Genomic DNA, 18,937 nt, shown 5'->3' with positions numbered 1-18,937 from the left:
CAGTCTCTATCTGGGTAGTAGGAGAGCTGCCAGAAAAGTATAATTAGATGAAGAATTCAGATTTCAAAAGATGGGGCTAAAGTGGAGTTGAAGGATACAGAAACAACAAAGTTCGTTTGAAGCCCACTGGGAAGGGAAAAACAGTGATCACTTGGAGTCTGGACCTCATCTTCTAATGAGAAAAGCATTTAACAGTTACATGATGTAGCTGACAAATGAAAACTGGGCGATGGCCTCAGGTAGTGTATTCATACTTCTTTGGATAAGTGTGTCCAGTGAGTAGTAATCACAGTCAACTGAAGGCACTCTCAAGTGTTTGTGCCCTGTGCCTGCCCAAGGCCCAAATATTTTGTGAACAACTTAGAGATAAATCTGTAGTTGGCTCAGGGAAAGAGATAATGGAATGATACTTAAGTGAAATAATCAAGAGTAGTTTCAAAATGATCTCAGCAACCTAGAACACAGGGGAGCAAAATTTTTCCAAAAACAGCATGGGAATACATCTGGGGGCTTTTGGGTCATAAGGTCTGAGTCACAACTAGTCATCTCTGCTGTTGTAACATAAAAGCTGTTATGGACAATACATACATGAACTGGTGTGGCTGTGTTCCAATGAAGCTGCATTGATAAAAACAGGTATCAGGCTCGATTTGATCCACAAGCCACGACTTTGCTGAACCCTGACCTAGAAGTATATAGACTGAACTCTGAAGACAATAAAATCTTAATTTGTTTACTTAAAGCCAAGGGACAGTGGGTCTAATAGTATGGTTCTGAACAGCGCGGGCGGCTGCGACTGGCGCACTAAAGCACTAAAGCGCGGGCGGCTGCGACCGGCGCACTAAAGCGCGGCCGAGAGGAGCTACCCCGCGTCCGACGTCAGGGGCGGCGGCTGGGAGGAGCTACCCCGCGTCCGACGGCAGGGGCAGAGGCCGGGAGGACCCCATGCCCAAAGGGCAGCGGCCAAGAGGAGTTACCCCACGTCCGAGGTCAGGGGCAGCGACCGAGAGTGCCAGGCTGCGACGCTGCGACGGCGCAGGAACGGCCGAGAGGAGCGACCCAAGTCCGAGGTCAGGGGCGGCGGCCGGGAGGAGCTACCCCGTGTCCGAGGCCAGGGGCGGCGGCCGGGAGGAGCTACCCCCACGTCCGAGGTCAGGGGCAGAATCCTGGAGGACCCCATGCCCGAAGGGTAGCGGCCAAGAGGAGTTACCCCACGTCCGAGGTCAGGGGCAGCGACCGAGAGTGCCAGGCTGTGACCGCGCAGGAACGGCTGAGAGGAGCTACCCAAGTCCGAGGTCAGGGGCAGCGGCTGAGAGGAGCTACCCCGCTTCTGAGGCCAGGGGCGGTGGCCTAGAGGAGCGCCACGTCCCCACGCCCGAGGCCAGGGGCAGCGGCCAGGAGGACCAACCCCACATCCAAGGAGTGGTGGCTGCGTGGGCACAGGAGGGCCTAGAGGAGCTATCCCACGTTGAAGGTCAGGAAGGGCGGAGGTGAGGAGATACCCCTCGTACAAGGTAAGGAGCAACAGCTGCACTTTGCTGGAGCAGCCATGAAGAGATACCCCACGCCCAAGGTAAGAGAAACCCAAGTAAGATGGTAGGTGTTGCAAGAGGGCATCAGAGGGAAGACACACTGAAACCATACTCACAGAAAACTAGTCAATTTCATCACACTAGGACCACAGCCTTGTCTAACTCAATGACACTAAGCCATGCCCGTGGGGCAACCCAACACAGGAGGGTCATGGTGGAGAGATCTGACAGAATGTGGTCCACTGGAGAAGGCAATGGCAAACCACTTCACTATTCTTGCCTTGAGAACCCCATGAACAGTATGAAAAGGCAAAATGATAGGATACTGAAAGAGGAACTCCCCAGGTCAGTAAGTGCCCAATATGCTACTGGAGATCAGTGGAGAAATAACTCCAGAAAGAATGAAGGGATGGAGCCAAAGCAAAAAGAATACCCAGCTGTGGATGTGACTGGAGATAGAAGCGAGGTCCGATGCTGTAAAGAGCAATATTGCATAGGAACCTGGAATGTCAGGTCCATGAATCAAGGCAAATTGGAAGTGGTCAAACAAGAGATGGCAAGAGTGAATGTCGACATTCTAGGAATCACCGAACTAAAATGGACTGGAACAGGTGAATTTAACTCAGATGACCCTTACATCTACTACTGTGGGCAGGAATCCCTCAGAAGAAATGGAGTAGCCATCATGGTCAACAAAAGAGTCCGAAATGCAGTACTTGGATGCAATCTCAAAAACCACAGAATGATCTCTCTTCATTTCCAAGGCAAACCATTCAATATCACAGTAATCCAAGTCTATGCCCCAACCAGTAACGCTGAAGAAGCTGAAGTTGAACGGTTCTATGAAGACCTCCAAGACCTTTTAGAACTAACACCCAAAAAAGATGTCCTTTTCATTAGAGGGGACTGGAATGCAAAAGTAGGAAGTCAAGAAACACCTGGAGTAACAGGCAAATTTGGCCTTGGAATACGGAATGAAGCAGGGCAAAGACTAATAGAGTTTTGCCAAGAAAATGTACTGGTCATAGTAAACACCCTCTTCCAACAACACAAGAGAACACTCTACACATGGACATCACCAGATGGTCAACACCAAAATCAGATTGATTATATTCTTTGCAGCCAAAGATGGAGAAGCTCTATACAATCAACCAAAACAAGACCAGGAGCTGACTGTGGCTCAGATCATGAACTCCTTATTACCAAATTCAGACTTAGATTGAAAAAAGTAGGGAAAACCACTAGACCATTCAGGTATGACCTAAATCAAATCCTTTATGATTATACAGTGGAAGTGAGAAACAGATTTAAGGGCCTAGATCTGATAGATCGAGTGCCTGATGGACGGAGGTTCGTGACATTGTACAGGAGACAGGGATAAAGACCATCCCCATGGAAAAGAAATGCAAAAAAGCAAAATGGCTGTCTGGGGAGGCCTTACAAATAGCTGTGAAAAAAAGAGAAGCAAAAAGCAAAGGAGAAAAGGAAAGGTATAAGCATTTGAATGCAGAGTTCCAAAGAATTGCAAGAGGAGATAAGAAAGCCTTCCTCAGCGATCAATGCAAAGAAATAGAGGAAAACAACAGAATGGGAAAGACTAGAGATCCCTTCAAGAAAATTAGAGATACCAAGGGAACATTTCATGCAACGGTGGGCTCGATAAAGGACAGAAATGGTATGGACCTAACAGAAGCAGAAGATATCAAGAAGAGGTGGCAAGAATACACAGAAGAACTGTATAAAAAAGATTTTCACGACCCAGATAATCACGATGGTATGATCACTCACCTAGAGCCAGACATCCTGGAATGTGAAGTCAAGTGGGCCTTAGAAAGCATCACTACAAACAAAGCTAGTGGAGGTGATGGAATTCCAGTTGAGCTATTTCAAATCTTGAAAGATGATGCTGTGAAAGCACTGCAGTCAATCTGCCTGCAAATTTGGACAACTCAGCAGTGGCCACAGGACTGGAAAACGTCAGTTTTCATTCCAATCCCAAAGAAAGGCAATGCCAAAACATGCTCAAACTACTGCACAATTGCACTCATCTCACATGCTAGTAAAGCTCAAAATTCTCCAAGCCAGGCTTCAGCAATATGTGAACTGTGAACTTCCTGATGTTCAAGCTGGTTTTAGAAAAGGCAGAGGAACCAGAGATCAAATTGCCAACATCTGCTGGATCATGGAAAAAGCAAGAGAGTTCCAGAAAAACATCTATTTCTGCTTTATGGACTATGCCAAAGCCTTTGACTGTGTGGATCACAGTAAAATGTGGGAAATTCTGAAAGAGACGGGAATACCAGACCATCTGACCTGCGTCTTGAGAAATCTGTATGCAGGTCAGGAAGCAACAGTTAGAACTGGACAGGGAACAACAGACTGGTTCCAAATAGGAAAAGGAGTATGTCAAGGCTGTATATTATCACCCTGCTTATTTAGCTTATATGCAGAGTACATCATGAGAAACGCTGAGCTGGAAGAAGCACAAGCTGGAATCAAGATTGCTGGGAGAAATATCAATAACCTCAGATATGCAGATGACACCACCCTTATGGCAGAGAGTGAAGAGGAACTAAAAAGCCTCCTGATGAAAGTGAAAGAGGAGAATGAAAAAGTTGGCTTAAAGCTCAACATTCAGAAAACTAAGATCATGGCATCTGGTCCCATCACTTCATGGGAAATAAATGGGGAAACAGTGGAAACAGTGTCAGACTTTATTTTTGGGGGCTCCAAAATCACTGCAGATGGTGACTGCAGCCATGAAATTAAAAGATGCTTACTCCTTGGAAGGAAAGTTATGTCCAACCTAGATAGCATATTCAAAAGCAGAGACATTACTTTGCCAACAAAGGTCCATCTAGTCAAGGCTATGGTTTTTCCTGTGGTCATGTATGGATGTGAGAGTTGGACTGTGAAGAAGGCTGAGCGCTGAAGAATTTGATGCTTTTGGGCTGTGGTGTTGGAGAAGACTCTTGAGAGTCCCTTGGACTGCAGCGGAATCCAACCAGTCCATTCTGAAGGAGATCAGCCCTGGGGTTTCTTTGGAAGGAATGATGCTAAAGCTGAAACTCCAGTACTTTGGCTAACTCATGTGTAGTTGTTACTCATTGGAAAAGACTCTGATGCTGGGAGGGATTGGGGGCAGGAGGAGAAGGGGACGACAGGGGATGAGATGGCTGTATGGTGTCACTGACTTGATGGACGTGAGTCTGAGTGAACTCAGGGCATTGGTGATGGACATGGAGGCCTGGTGTGCTGCGATTCATGGGGTTGCAAAGAGTCGGACACGACTGAGCGACTGAACTGAACTGAACAGTAGGATAGCCTTTCTAGTCAAAAGAAAGCTACAAGGTATTATTTGTCCTTATTTTATACATAAGAAAGCTGCATCTCAAAAGTAAATAGTTTGACCTAGTTTTCACATTGGAAAACATTTTGTGGGCAATCCTGCCTTTTTAACAAATGTTTGAGTGAATTGAGAGTCACAATTAATTGCTCAGGTCAGAGAAGGAGAACTTCATGTGGCAGCACTCACTGTAGGAAAGCCCTGGGTTTTTCTGGCTCTGTTCTTACCCAAGCATGTGACTTTGATAGACTTGCTTGACTTCTCTGGGCCTTAGCTAACAAATCAATGAAGATAAGAGACGAAACTAGATTAACACCAAGGTTTCTCTCAGGTCTGACAAGGTTGTTATTGCTAAATTCAGGGCAGCATGTGAAAGAGACTTGAGACTTACTGTTTATAGCTCTAAAAGCAATTCTTTTCAAACTTTTTTTTAATATAGTTTTACCTAAAACCAATATATAAACATAAAAATGGCATGTTATGACCATACATGGGCTTCCCTGGTGGTTCAGACAAGAAAGACTCCGCCTGCAATGCAGGGGACCTAGGTTCGATCCCTGGGTCAGGAAGATCCCCTGGAGACGGAAATGGCAACCCACTCCAATATTCTTGCCTGGAAAATCCCCATGGACAGAGAAGCCTGAGGGCTGCAGTCCATGGAGTCGCCAAGAGTCGGACACAACTGAGCGACTAAGCATACACACACATGATCATACATATGGTTTACAAGTTCAAATTTATAATATTTTCTGATCATGAAAACATTTATTGAGAGAATTAGGCTGATAGGGCTGAAACTAAAGTTTTAAACGGGGAGTGATGGGTGATTGATGGGCTGTTCTCTGCATGACTACCTCACCATTTGGGCTTCCCAGGTGACGCTAGTGGTAAAGAACCAGCTTGTCGGTGTAGGAGGCATAAGATACGTGGGTTCTATCCCTAGGTTGGGAAGAGCCCCTGGAGGGAGCATGGCAATCCACTCCAGTATTCTTGCCTAAATAATCCCATGGACAGAGCAGCCTGGCAGGCTGCAGTCCATGGGATTGCACAGAGTCAGACGTGACTTGGCACACGCATACCTCACCATTCTACTCATTGTGCTTGGTTTGCTTGCTTGCTGTTGGTTGCAAAATGTCAAGAAAGTCCTTATTCATATACATTATTTAAATGGTAAATTAATACATAATCTTGGAACCTGAGAATACTTGTCAGAATATAAAAATGGCAAGAAAGGCCTGAAAAACAGATACATGAACTTGACAATGTAAATCAGGTAGTGTTTTGTATATTAACTTGGAAGGTATGATAAAAATCAGTGAAAATTAACCATTTACAAACCCTTGTATCAGCCAGTTTGGCTAAGCGTATGCTATGGTGCCAAGTGAATCCCTAAACTTCAGTGGCTTACTGTAACAGTGTTTATTTCTTGATTTATTTCTCACTCATATTACATGTCCAATTCAGGTTGAAGTTGGGGGAGGGACTCTGATCTGCATAGTTTCTGGATCCAGGTTGTTGGAGATGGTGCCACCATCTCACCACGTGCCAGCTAAAGCAGGTAGTATCCTTGGTTGCCGAGGCAGGGGCAAAGGCATGTGAAGTGTAGAAAATTGAGTCCTTTAAACAGAGGCCGTTTCTTTACACATGTGAGTATAAAACATGTCACTTCTGCTCAGTGGCTCAGTATTTGTCAAAACTAGTCTTGTGGTCCTATTTCAGAAGTAAATGTGTGATCTGCATGAACTAAATATGCAAAACACTTGAAGAACTATAATATAAGGAGCAGATCTCAAACATGCCTCATAATCAAAAAATGAGGTTCCTGAGACACACCCTACAATCCTGGAATCAGGTTCTCTGGGGTATAGTTGGGAAATCTGAATTTTTAAAAATGTTCCACAGCTGATTCTCATTATCAGCAGGATTCTACTGCTGTGAAGAGTTGTTTTTTTTGTTGTTGTTTTTTTTTTTTTAATTAGAGGAAAAGCAACAGTTAGATCTGTAGATTTGAGATTACCCAGCTGCAGTGTTGGAGATGATTAAATAGGGGAGAAACAAAAAGCTGAGAGGCTCATGTCACACAACAAACAGAAACGCATGCAGTTATGTACCATGCAATGTGCAGTAGGACCAGCTCCATCTGAGAGTCTTAGCAAAGCTGTTGTACATTTCTTTGTGTGTTTAAGAATCTTTTCTCCACCTCTTCCTTCCTTAACTCTCAGAAAACTAGTAGAGTAGGCACAGAGTGGCTTCTAACCAGTCTTTGTTGACTTCATTCATTAAATGCTTTGTGTGCCTGTGTTGGTTGTAGAGCCTGCTCAGCACCCATAGAAGGCCCAGGGTAGGGAGTAGGGTAGGTGGCCATAGTCTGCTTCTTTTTTTCATTTTTCTAATACCTTAAAAAAAAATACAAAGCAGAGATAGGGAAATTATTTCTAATATAGTCTAAACTAAAACAACTAATAATATACAAATATAGAAGTTTGTAGGAGACTACTATGAAAAATTTTAAATACCAACAAATCAGATAACTTAGGAAAAACAGGTAAATTTCTAGAAAACTTTAAACTAAAACTGAATCATAATGTACTAGAAAATCTTAAGAGAGCAATAATGTAAGAGGTTTGGACCTGTAATAAAAAACATCCCCAAAAAGAAAGGTCCAGGACAGATGATTTCACTGGTGAATTCTACCAAACATTTAAAGAAACATTAACATCAGTCCTTCTCAAACTCTTACACAAAACTGAAGAGGATGGAATTCTCTTAAATTCATTTTGAGGCCATCATTACCCTAATACCAAAACCAGATAAGGACTCTACAAGAAAAGAAAACTACAGGACAATATCTCTGATGAATATAGATGCAAAATTTTTTAACAAAATACTAGTAAACAGAATTCAGCAACACAGTAAAAGGATCATACACCACAATCAAGTGGGACTTATTCCTAGAATAGAAAAATGGTTCAACATATGCAACTCAATAAATCTTATACACCACATCAGTACAGTGAAGAATAAAACTTATACGATCATCTCAATAGATGAAGAAAAAGCATTTGACAAAACTCAATATCCTTCTGTGACAAAAACTCCCAATAAATTGTGTATAGAAGGAATATATCTTAAAATAAGGGGTATATATAGATAAGACACAACTAAAATCACACTCAGCAATGAAAGATTGAAAGCTTTTCCTCTAAGATCAGGAAGAAAGCAAGGATGCTCACTGTCACCACTCTTATTCAACACAGTACTGGCAGTTTCAGCCAAAGCACTGAGGCAAGACAAAGAAATAAAAAGCAGCCAAATTGGAAAGGAAGAAGTAAAGTTACAGATGATATGATATTAATATATGATATGATTAATATATGATATTAAATATGATGTGGTATAATTAATATATGATATTAAAACAACTCCAATAAAAGTACTGCTAGAACTAATAAACAGATTTCATAAAGTTGTAGGATACAAATCGACAGAGAAAATCAGTTGTATTCATATATACTAAAAATGAACTATTTGAAAAAGAAAGAACATCATCTCATTCACAATAGCATCAGAAACAATAAAATACTTAGGAATAAATTTAGCCAAGGTGGTGAAAGATCTCTACTTTGAAAACTACAAGACAGATGAAAGAAGTTGAATAAGACACAAATAAATGGAAAGGTAGCCTATGTTCATGGACTGTAATATTGTTAAAAATGTCCATACTACCCAAAGTGTTCTATATATTCAGTGTGATCCCTGTCAAAGTTCCAATGGAATTTTTCATAGAAACAGGACAGGACACGACTGAAGTGACTTAGCAGTAGTGCTAAAATTCATATGGAGCTGCAGAAGACCCCAAACCACCAAAGCACCTGAGAAAGAGGAGCAAAACTGATGCACATCAGACTTCCTGATTTCAAATTTATTACAAAGTCATACTAATCAAAACAGTGGATACTGATGAACCTATGCAGGGCAGGAGTAGAGACACAGACGTAGAGCACAGGCTTGTGGACATACTGGAGGAAGGAGAGGGTGGGACGAACTGAGAGAGTAGCACTGATACCCATACAGTACCATGTGTACAATAAATAGCCGTGGGAAGCAGCGGTATTGCACAGGAAGCTCAGCTCACTGCTCTGAGATGACCTAGAGGGCTAGGATAGGGGCAGGAAGACTTAAGAGGGAGGGGATATATGTATACTTATAGCTTCCAAGGTGCTGCTGCTAAGCTGCTAAGTCGCTTCAGTCGTGTCCAACTCTGTTCGACCCCATAGATGGCAGCCCACCAGGCTCCCCTGTCCCTGGGATTCTCCAGGCAAGAACACTGGAGTGGGTTGCCATTTCTTTCTCCAGTGCATGAAAGTGAAAAGTGAAAGTGAAGTCACTCAGGCGTGTCAGACTCTTCGCAACCCCATGGACTGCAGCCCACCAGGCTCCTCCGTCCATGGGATTATCCAGGCAAGAGTACTGGAGTGGGGTGCCATTGCCTTCTCCCAGCTTCCAAGGTGGCTCAGTGGTAAAGAATACACCTGCTGATACAGGCGGTGCAGGAGACACGGGTTTGATCCCTGAGTCAGGAAGATCCCCTGGAGTAGGAAATGGCAACCCACTCCAGTATTCTTGCCTGAAGAATTCCATGGAAACCCAGTATTCTTGCCTGGAGAATTCCATGGAAAGAGGAATCTGGTGGGCTGTAGTCAGGGGGTCACAAAGAGTTAGATAGAACTGAGTGACTGAGCAAGCACACAGAGCTGATTCATGTGGTGCAGCAGAAACCAACACAACATTGTAAAGCAGTTATCCTCCAATTAAAAAAAAAAAAGTGGAATACTGGCATAGAAACAGACACATATGTATATTCATATACCAGTGAAACAGAATCAAGAACCCATAAATAAAAATTAACCATGCATATACCATCAACTAATATTTGACAGGGGAGCCAAGAATAAATGCTGCTGGGGAAACTGGGTAGTCACATGTAAAAGAATGAAATTCTACGCCTGTTGTACAAAACATACAAAAATTAACTTGAAGCAAATTAAAAATTCAGATGTGAGACCTAAAACCATAAAACTTCTAAAAGAAAACAGAGGGAAAATGTTTCTTGACACTGGTCTTGGCAGTGAATTTTTGGATGTGACACCAAAAGCACAGGCAACAAAATGAAAATAACCCAGAGGGACTGCATCACACAAAAGAAATAATCAACCAACTAAAAAGACAACCGAAGAAATGGGAGAAAATTATTTGCAGACCACTTATCTGAAAGGGGTTAATATCCAAAATATATATGGAACTTGTAAAACTCAATAGCAAAAAACCAACAGTTGAATTAAAAACTGGGCAGAGGATCTGAATAGACACTTTTCCAAAGAAGACATACAAATGGGCAACAGTTACATGAAACCATCCTCAACATCACTAGTCAGCAGGGAAATGCAAATCAAAACCACAATATGATCACTTCACACCTATTAGAATGGCTGTTATCAAAAAGGTGGGTGAGGCAATGGCACCCCACTCCAGTACTCTTGCCTGGAAAATCCCATGGACGGAGGAGCCTCATAGGCTGCAGTCCATGGGGTCGCTAAGAGTCAGACACGACTGAGCGACTTCACTTTCACTTTTCACTTTCATGCATTGGAGAAGGAAATGGCAACCCACTCCAGTGTTCTTGCCTGAAGAATCCCAGGGGCAGGAGGGCCTGGTGGGCTGACGTCTATGGGGTCACACAGAGTCAGACACGACTAAAGTGACTTAGCAGTAGCAGTAGCAGTATCAAAAGGTAGGAAGTGTTAACCAGGATGTGGTGAAAAGGGAACCTTCATGCATTGTTGGTGTGGATACACTGGTACAGCCACTAAGGAAAACAATATGGAGTTTCCACAAAAAATTAGAAATAGACCTACCATAGGATCCATCAATCCCACTACTGGGTATATATCCATAGGAAATGAAATCATTATCTCAAAGAGATATCTGCATCTGCATGTTCACTGGAGCTTTATTCACAATAGCTAAGACCTGGGTAGAACCTAAATGTCCATCATTGGAGGAATGGATAAAGATGATGAGGTTTAGATACACCATGAAATATCATTCAGCCATGAAAATGAAATACCATTTGCAATAACATGGATGGACCTTAAGGGCATTATGCTGACCAAAATGTCAGACAAAGACAGATCGTGTACTGTATGATCTCACATGTGGAATCTTAAAAAATTGCACTCATAGAAACAGAGTACAAGAGTGGTTGCCAGGGTCTGGAAAGTGAAAGTGAAGTCGCTCAGTCTTATCTGACTCTTTGTGACCCCGTGGACTGTAGCCTGCCAGGCTCCTCCGTCCATGGGATTCTCTAGGCAAGAATACTGGAGTGGGCTGCCATTTCCTCCTCCAGAGGATCTTCCCGACCCAGGGATCGAACCCTGGTCTCCTGCATTGCAGGAAGATGCTTTAACCTCTGAGCCACCAGGGAAGCCAGGGTCTGGAGGATGTGGGAAATGGTGAGATGTTGGTCAAATGGTAGATATTTCCAAATTTTTCCTTTTTTACTGCATGGGATTTCTCTAGTTGCAGCGAGCAGGGGCTACTTTCTAGTTGCAGTGCGTGGGCTTCTCATTGTAGCGGTTTCTCTTGTTGCGGAGCACAGACTCTAGGGGACTCGGGCTTCAGTAGTTGCAGTACATGGGCTCAGCAGTTGCAGTCCCGGGCTCCAGAGCACAGGCTCAATAATTGTGGTGCAGGGGCTTATTTGCTCCAAGGCCTGGTGGATCGTCCCAGATTCAGGGATTGAACCCGTTGTCTCCTGCATTGGCAGGCAGATTTCTTTACCACTGAGCCACCAGGAAAGCCCCTACGTTTCCAATTTTAAGTTGAATAAAATTAAGTGAGGGATCTAACATATAATATGGTGACTGTAGTTAACACTATTGCATTATATAGTTGAAGAGAGTTGCTAAGAGAGTAATTCTTAAATGCTCTCCTAGCAGCTATACCAAGAAGGTAATTATATGAGTTTATGGAAATGTTAATTAACCCTACTGTGGTAATCATTTTGCAATATATACTCCTATCAAATTATCTCATTGTATACCTTAAACTTAGACTATGTTATTTAAAAAAAAAAAAATACACCAATTCAACCTCAGGTATAGAAAGAAATGAGAATATATGTCCACAAAAAAATTTATTAGCAACATTATTCATAATAACTAAAAAGTGGGAATAATCCAAATGTCCACCAACTTATAAATGGATAAATATCTATTCCTATAGGATATTATTTGGCAATAAAAAGAAATGACTTACTAATACATGTTTCAACATGAATAAGCCTCAGAAACCTTAGGCTAATTGAAAGAGGTCAAACACCAAAGACCAGATATTGTATGATTCAGTTCATGTGAAATGTTTTTAAAAGGCAAATCCATTGAGACAGAAGGTAGATTAGTTGTCTATGCCTGTGGTGAGAATGGAGAGTACTACAAAGGATAAGAAGTTTCTTTGGGAGGTAAGTTTTGTTGTTGTTCAGTCACTAAGTTGTATTCATGATGGAAATGTTCAAAAATTAGATTTGGGATGGTTTAACAACTGTCTAAATATACTAACAACCAGTGACGTGTACACTTTTAGCAGATGAATTATATGGTTTGTAAAATAATATGCCAGTAAAGTTATTTTAAAAATAAGGCAAAGGGTTGCTAGAGGAGTCAGGCAAGATATATAAGGAAGGCCATTTTTTGTTTGTTTGTTTTTAAAGCTTGAGAGGAATATATGTGGATGATACAGGTAGGATAAGGAGGAAGGAACGAGAGTGGAGAGAGAAAAAATAGTAAAGCACAAAGGAATAATAAGGCTGGCAAGTCATAGACAATAACACACTAAGGTCAAGAATTAATTTGGAAAAGGAGAGGCATGGACAAGAGCAAGGACTTCCTTCCTTCTGAGGCAATATATGGAGATAAGCTTGCTGTAGATTACAAAGAAAAGGGGAAGAAAAGTGAGAGTGTTTCATGGTCTATGGTTTTGAGTCATATAGAAGACCAAGTAACATGTTTGAATAATGAATTTGGTAACTTCAGGAGAATAGTGACGGCTGAGACAACAAATGTGAAGAATTAAAAAGAAAAGCTGATGAAATGAATAAATGGATTTTAGAGACATTAGGGCTTGGCTGAGTTTAAATAAAAACTTGTAAAGCACTTAATCATCAAAGTTTTTATCCGGAGCTCTAGGTTTCTATGAAACTGAAGCAGGGGAAAAAAAAAAAAAAGGTTAACTGCTTGTAAGCCAGTGTTTGAACTGGTAGAGTACAGGTTCTTGCTAAGGTTAGAAATAAAGTGCAGATTTTATCAGGTATAAAAAACTCAACCACTGTTTTGCATATGATTATCACAAAATAAATAGCAAATGTGAAGATGTAATATGTATTTTAGAAAAATAAAATAATTTGTTTATTTAATCAAATTTGGCCTTGGAATACGGAATGAAGCAGGGCAAAGGCTAATAGAGTTTTGCCAAGAGAACACACTGGTCATAGCAAACACCCTCTTCCAACAACACAAGAGAAGACTCTACACATGGACATCACCAGATGGTCAATACCGAAATCAGATTGATTATATTCTTTGCAGCCAAAGATGGAGAAGCTCTATACAGTCAGCAAAAACAAGACCAGGAGCTGACTGTGGCTCAGACCATGAACTCCTTATTGTCAAATTCAGACTTAAATTGAAGAAAGTAAGGAAAACCACTAGACCATTCAGGTATGACCTAAATCAAATCCCTTATGATTATACAGTGGAAGTGAGAAACAGATTTAAGGGACTAGATCTGATACATAGAGTGCCTGATGAACTATGGACGGAGGTTCGTGACATTGTACAGGAGACAGGGATAAAGACCATCCCCATGGAAAAGAAATGCAAAAAAGCAAAATGGCTGTCTGGGGAGGCCTTACAAATAGCTGTGAAAAGAAGAGAAGCGAAAAGCAAAGGAGAAAAGGAAAGGTATAAGCATCTGAATGCAGACTTCCAAAGAATAGCAAAGAGAGATAAGAAAGCCTTCCTCAGCAATCAATGCAAAGAAATAGAGGAAAACAACAGAATGGGAAAGACTAGAGATCCCTTCAAGAAAATTAGAGATACTAAGGGAACATTTCATGCAAAGTTGGGCTCGATAAAGGACAGAAATGGTATGGACCTAACAGAAGCAGAAGATATCAAGAAGAGGTGGCAAGAATACACAGAAGAACTGTACAAAAAAGATCTTCACAACCAAGATAATCACGATGGTCTGATCACTCACCTAGAGCCAGACATCCTGGAATGTGAAGTCAAGTGGGCCTTAGAAAGCATCACTACAAACAAAGCTAGTGGAGGTGATGGAATTCCAGTTGAGCTATTTCAAATCTTGAAAGATGATGCTGTGAAAGCACTGCACTCAATATGCCAGCAAATTTGGAAAAGTCAGCAGTGGCCACAGGACTGGAAAAGGTCAGTTTTCATTCCAATCCCAAAGAAAGGCAATGCCAAAACATGCTCAAACTACCACACAATTGCACTCATCTCACACGCTAGTAAAGTAATGCTCAAAATTCTCCAAGCCAGGCTTCAGCAATACATGAACTGTGAACTTCCAGATGTTCAAGCTGGTTTTAGAAAAGGCAGAGGAACCAGAGATCAAATTGCCAACATCTGCTGGATCATCGAAAAGGCAAGAGAGTTCCAGAAAAACATCTATTTCTGCTTTATTGACTATGCCAAAGCCTTTGTGTGGATCCCAATAAACTGTGGGAAATTCTGAAAGAGATGGGAATACCAGACCACCTGACCTGCCTCTTGAGAAACCTATATGCAGGTCAGGAAGCAACAGTTAGAACTGGACAGGGAACAACAGACTGGTTCCAAATAGGCAAAGGAGTACGTCAAGGCTGTATATTGTCACCCTGCTTATTTAACTTATATGCAGAGTACATCATGAGAAACACTGGGCTGGAAGAAGCACAAGCTGGAATCAAGATTGCCGGGAGAAATATCAATAACCTCAGATATGCAGAAGACCACCCTTATGGCAGAAAGTGAAGAGGAACTCAAAAGCCTCTTGATGAAAGTGAAAGCGGAGAGTGAAAATGTTGGCTTAAAGCTCAACATTCAGAAAACGAAGATCATGGCTTCTGGTCCCATCAGTTCGTGGGAAATAGATGGGGAAACAGTGGAAAGTGTCAGACTTTATTTTTGGGGGCTCCAAAATCACTGCAGATGGTGATTGCAGCCATGAAATTAAAAGACACTTACTCCTTGGAAGGAAAGTTATGACCAACCTAGATAGCATATTCAAAAGCGGAGACATTACTTTGCCAACAAAGGTCCATCTAGTCAAGGCTATGGTTTTTCCTGTGGTCATGTATGGATGTGAGAGTTGGACTGTGAAGAAAGCTGAGCACTGGAGAATTGATGCTTTTGAACTATGGTGTTGGAGAAGACTCTTGAGAATCCCTTGGACTGCAAGGAGATCCAACCAGTCTATTCTAAAGGAGATCAGTCCTGGGTGTTCTTTGGAAGGAATGATGCTAAAGCTGAAACTCCAGTACTTTGGCCACCTCATGCGAAGAGTTGAGTCATTGGAAAAGACTCTGATGCTGGGAGGGACTGGGGACAGGAGAAGAAGGGGACGATAGAGGATGAGATGGCTGGATGGCATCACCGACTCAATGGATGTTTGACTGAACTCCAGGAGTTGGTGATGGACAGGGAGGCCTGGCGTGCTGCAATTCATGGGATCGCAAAGAGTCAGACACGACTGCGTGATTGGACTGAACTGAACTGAACTGAGACTTAAGCCATTCAAATTCAATTTTTAAAGCTTACCGAGTCTAATTTTTGGACGTGGTGCTAAGCTTAGTGCTTCCTTATGAAATGGAAATCTCAGAAAAACTGGGAGCCATTTACTACTCTACCAGATGGGTTCCTAGGAGGTACAGAACGAAGTCCAGAGCAGTGTTTTCCCAAGCACCACATCTAAACACATGGATGGTTGCTGGATATTCACATGCCTGGGTCCTTACTCAGAAACTCTGTGAATTACACTTTGCGGTATATGCGGTGTAGCCCAGTCATTCTATACATTTAACCAAGTATAAAAGTGATGCTGCTGTTAGAATGGTGAAGTCTGTTCTACCTGTTAAGCTGAAAATGCTAACAGTCGGAAAAAGACCAGTCAAATAATTGAAAAGGGGGCAGAGGCGTGCGGCCCGGAGGATAATCTTCAATGATTTTGGCAAAACGCTTAAGTTCCTGAAAGATGTTTTCTGGACTCCATTGTTAGGTATGATTAGCTCTCCAACTTTCTAATTTAAACCTTTTCTTCAAATACATTAATAAATTGGTAATTCCAAGAAAGTTTTATTTAATGCATGGTAAAAAATAAGAGCCATGTCTCCTAAGTGGCTTCAGTCGTGTCCGACTCTTTGCAACTCTATGGAATGTATTTAGCCCACGAGTCTCCTCTGTCCATGGGATTTTTTTTTCCAGGCAAGAATACTGGAGTGAGTTGCCCAGCCCTCTTTCAGGGGATCAAACCTGCTTCTCTTTTGTCTCCTGCATTGGCAAGCGGGTTCTTTTCCACTAGCGCCACCTGGGAAGCCCACTTCGTTAAAGATCCTTCAAACACAGACGTAAAAGGAATAGAATAACCAGCTCTCATAGGAGTCAAAATTGGGTACTAAATGCCTGTCAAATGTCACTGCTCTTTCTCTCCTTAAAGGGTAAAGGTGCACATTAAAGCCCTAATTAATTACCTTGCCTTACAGACCAGTCATAGAATGTCAAACTCTTAACATCAGTTCCTGATGCCACAGCGAACTTCGAACGTGACGATTGATGCTTTATTTTACGAAGATGGTTTCCTTAGGAAGCATCTTAATCTGGGCTGTTTTGTGTTAACTACGACCTTAAAACTAACCTCCCCTTTACCTCTCACCCACTCGGCCTCCCTCCCCCAAATTTCAAACTGCAGAAAGTTTCCTGTAGATTCGTGCCCATCCCCCTAACACACACTGAAACTTCTTGATGGACAGAAGCTTTTGGACGCTGCCCTCCCAGGCCCCAAGCTTTGCGCAAATACCAGCAAAGCCTCCCCAGGGCCACCCTGACGCCCGTGTCGGCCCTCGGGGCGGGAAACGCCCTCCCCAGCTTTACCCCAGCGGCCTGAAAGTCCGGTCGGGTCGGCCCGGGGAGGGGCGGGGCAGGGCGGGGCGGGCCGGCTCCATTGGGGCCAGGCACGGGGGGGTGGGGGGAAGCGGACAGGCCCCGCTCGGCTTGCTAAAAGGCCGCTGCTTTTCGCCGCGGCCTCTGTTCCAGGAAGTATGTGTCTACTTTCTAAGCTAAGTTTGGCCCAGAATCGGCGTTAAGAAGCAACGGCAAAAACTTTTCAAAAAGTTTCGTCCCGCTCCTACTCCCCCGCTGTAGGGTTCCGTGATGGTCGCCCCCGGGCCGAGCGGCGGCCGTCCCCTCCCCCTCCCCGCCTCCCCGGAGGCGTGAGGAGCCGCCGCCGCCCCCGCTGTCGGGTGGGACGCGCGGGCGGGCGCGCACCGAGCGGCGGCCGTCGCAGCAGAAACTGTCGGCCTCCTCCTGGGTTCCTGCCCCCCGTGGCAGGATGGACTACCTGACCACGTTCACAGGGAAGAGCGGGCGCCTTCTGCGGGGCACAGCCAACCGCCTGTGGGGCTTCGGGGGTGGCGGCGAAGCCCGTCAGGTGCGCTTCGAGGATTACCTGAGGGAGCCCGACCAGGGGGACCCCGGGTGCGGGTCCCCGCCCCACCGGCCCCCGGCGCCGTCCAGCCCGGAGGGACCCGGTGAGCCCAGCCTTCCTTCGCGTCCCGCGCGGCCGACCCGGGCTGAGGACTGGGGGGGTAGGGGGGAGGGATGGCGGCAGGGTGGGCGCCGCGCGAGGGGGCGCGCGCCGGGCCAGCGTTGGCAGGTGTGCCGGGGCCGGGGCGGGGGGCGAGGAGGCCGAGCGCTAGCTCAGCGCTGGGGGCGGAAGACCTCCTCGGGGCTGCGTCGCGTCTCTTCCTGCCCTGCTCTTCCTGCTTCTCTGCGCTGGGACTCGACTTTCTTTACCGTGCCAACTGTTTCAAGGGTAGGAGCTCTGAAGTTTTTCCCTCCCACTGGGAGGTGAATATTGAATCAATTATGACCCTCGTGTTTTTCCTCTCAGTGGACCGTTAAGAATGCCTTGTCTGGCTTGGGTTTGGGCTGGATCATTGTTTTTATTTGACATGTGAGAATTCACATCAACCCTTACTTACTACGACTTTAAAAAAGAAAATGCGTAACGTACACAGGAACCCGGATTTTTGTATCGTGTATTTTGAAAGGCGTGTTGTCTTGAGGGGGCAGAACGTAACAAACTTCTCAGTTGTCATTTCTATCGCCTGTTGTGTTTTCTTTCGTCATAGTGGAGTTATACTATTCTTAAAAAAAAAAAAAAAAAAATCAATCGTAATGACACGGTACTGATACCCTACGAAATTTTTTAAAGCCCTTTCTAAAGCGGTATTGGCGTCTTGCATACGGTAACTTCTCCAATGTCGTTGGCTTCCTCAGACTTCTCATGGTCATATTTGATTCTTGTTACCTGTTCTGATACGCATTTTGGTATTATGAGAGTAAATTATATGAGCATTAGAGTGTTTAGGAATTAGAGAAAAGTACAGAGAATATAAAATCTATCCACAACCCCACATCCTACGATTTATTTTAAAGCAGTGAACCAGTGAGGACATCTGTTGATCTCTGTGTTTAAGTGTGTAGTTTAAGCTTTGAAGAAACTTGAATATTAAAATGTAATTTTTAGCATGGTCTCTTTTGTTAACTTTTCTTCACTTTACATAAAATCTTTTCTTCACAACTCCTGTTTATGAAATTAGAAAGACGAAAGGGTATGCACTTCGTTTCTGTTTTGAAGAACATTAATCAGGTGCAAAATCCTCTTAAAGGTGGACCAGGGATGAGGACTAGAACTTTAGTGTTTGAATAAGAGGTTTGTTTGT

The 18,937-nt window shown here is 43.5% G+C and overlaps 1 protein-coding gene across 13 annotated transcripts in view; it reads left to right on the top strand.

Moving 5' to 3' along the window:
- The window catches only part of OXR1 (oxidation resistance 1), a 565,559-nt gene that overhangs the window by 448,797 nt on the left and 97,825 nt on the right, over positions 1-18,937 (top strand). The window contains exon 1 of one of the 13 annotated variants that reach the window (XM_027561333.1): positions 17,417-17,640. The exons of 8 other annotated variants lie outside the window; for them this stretch is intronic. Coding sequence is in view for 3 of the 5 variants with exons in the window: in XM_027561323.1 (XP_027417124.1) it covers positions 17,811-18,024 (214 nt within the window). In the remaining 2 variants the exon portion in view is untranslated. Of the gene's footprint in view, positions 1-17,416; positions 17,741-17,795; positions 18,025-18,937 lie in introns of those variants that run through there. 4 more of the 13 variants (XM_027561326.1, XM_027561324.1, XM_027561334.1 and 1 more) reach the window with 4 other exon arrangements.

This window comes from Bos indicus x Bos taurus, chromosome 14 (assembly GCF_003369695.1).
Source record: "Bos indicus x Bos taurus breed Angus x Brahman F1 hybrid chromosome 14, Bos_hybrid_MaternalHap_v2.0, whole genome shotgun sequence".
Classification (NCBI taxonomy): domain Eukaryota; kingdom Metazoa; phylum Chordata; class Mammalia; order Artiodactyla; family Bovidae; genus Bos; species Bos indicus x Bos taurus.
The sequence above is the reverse complement of the archived record's forward strand: the minus strand, read 5'-3'. Positions and strand labels throughout refer to the sequence as shown.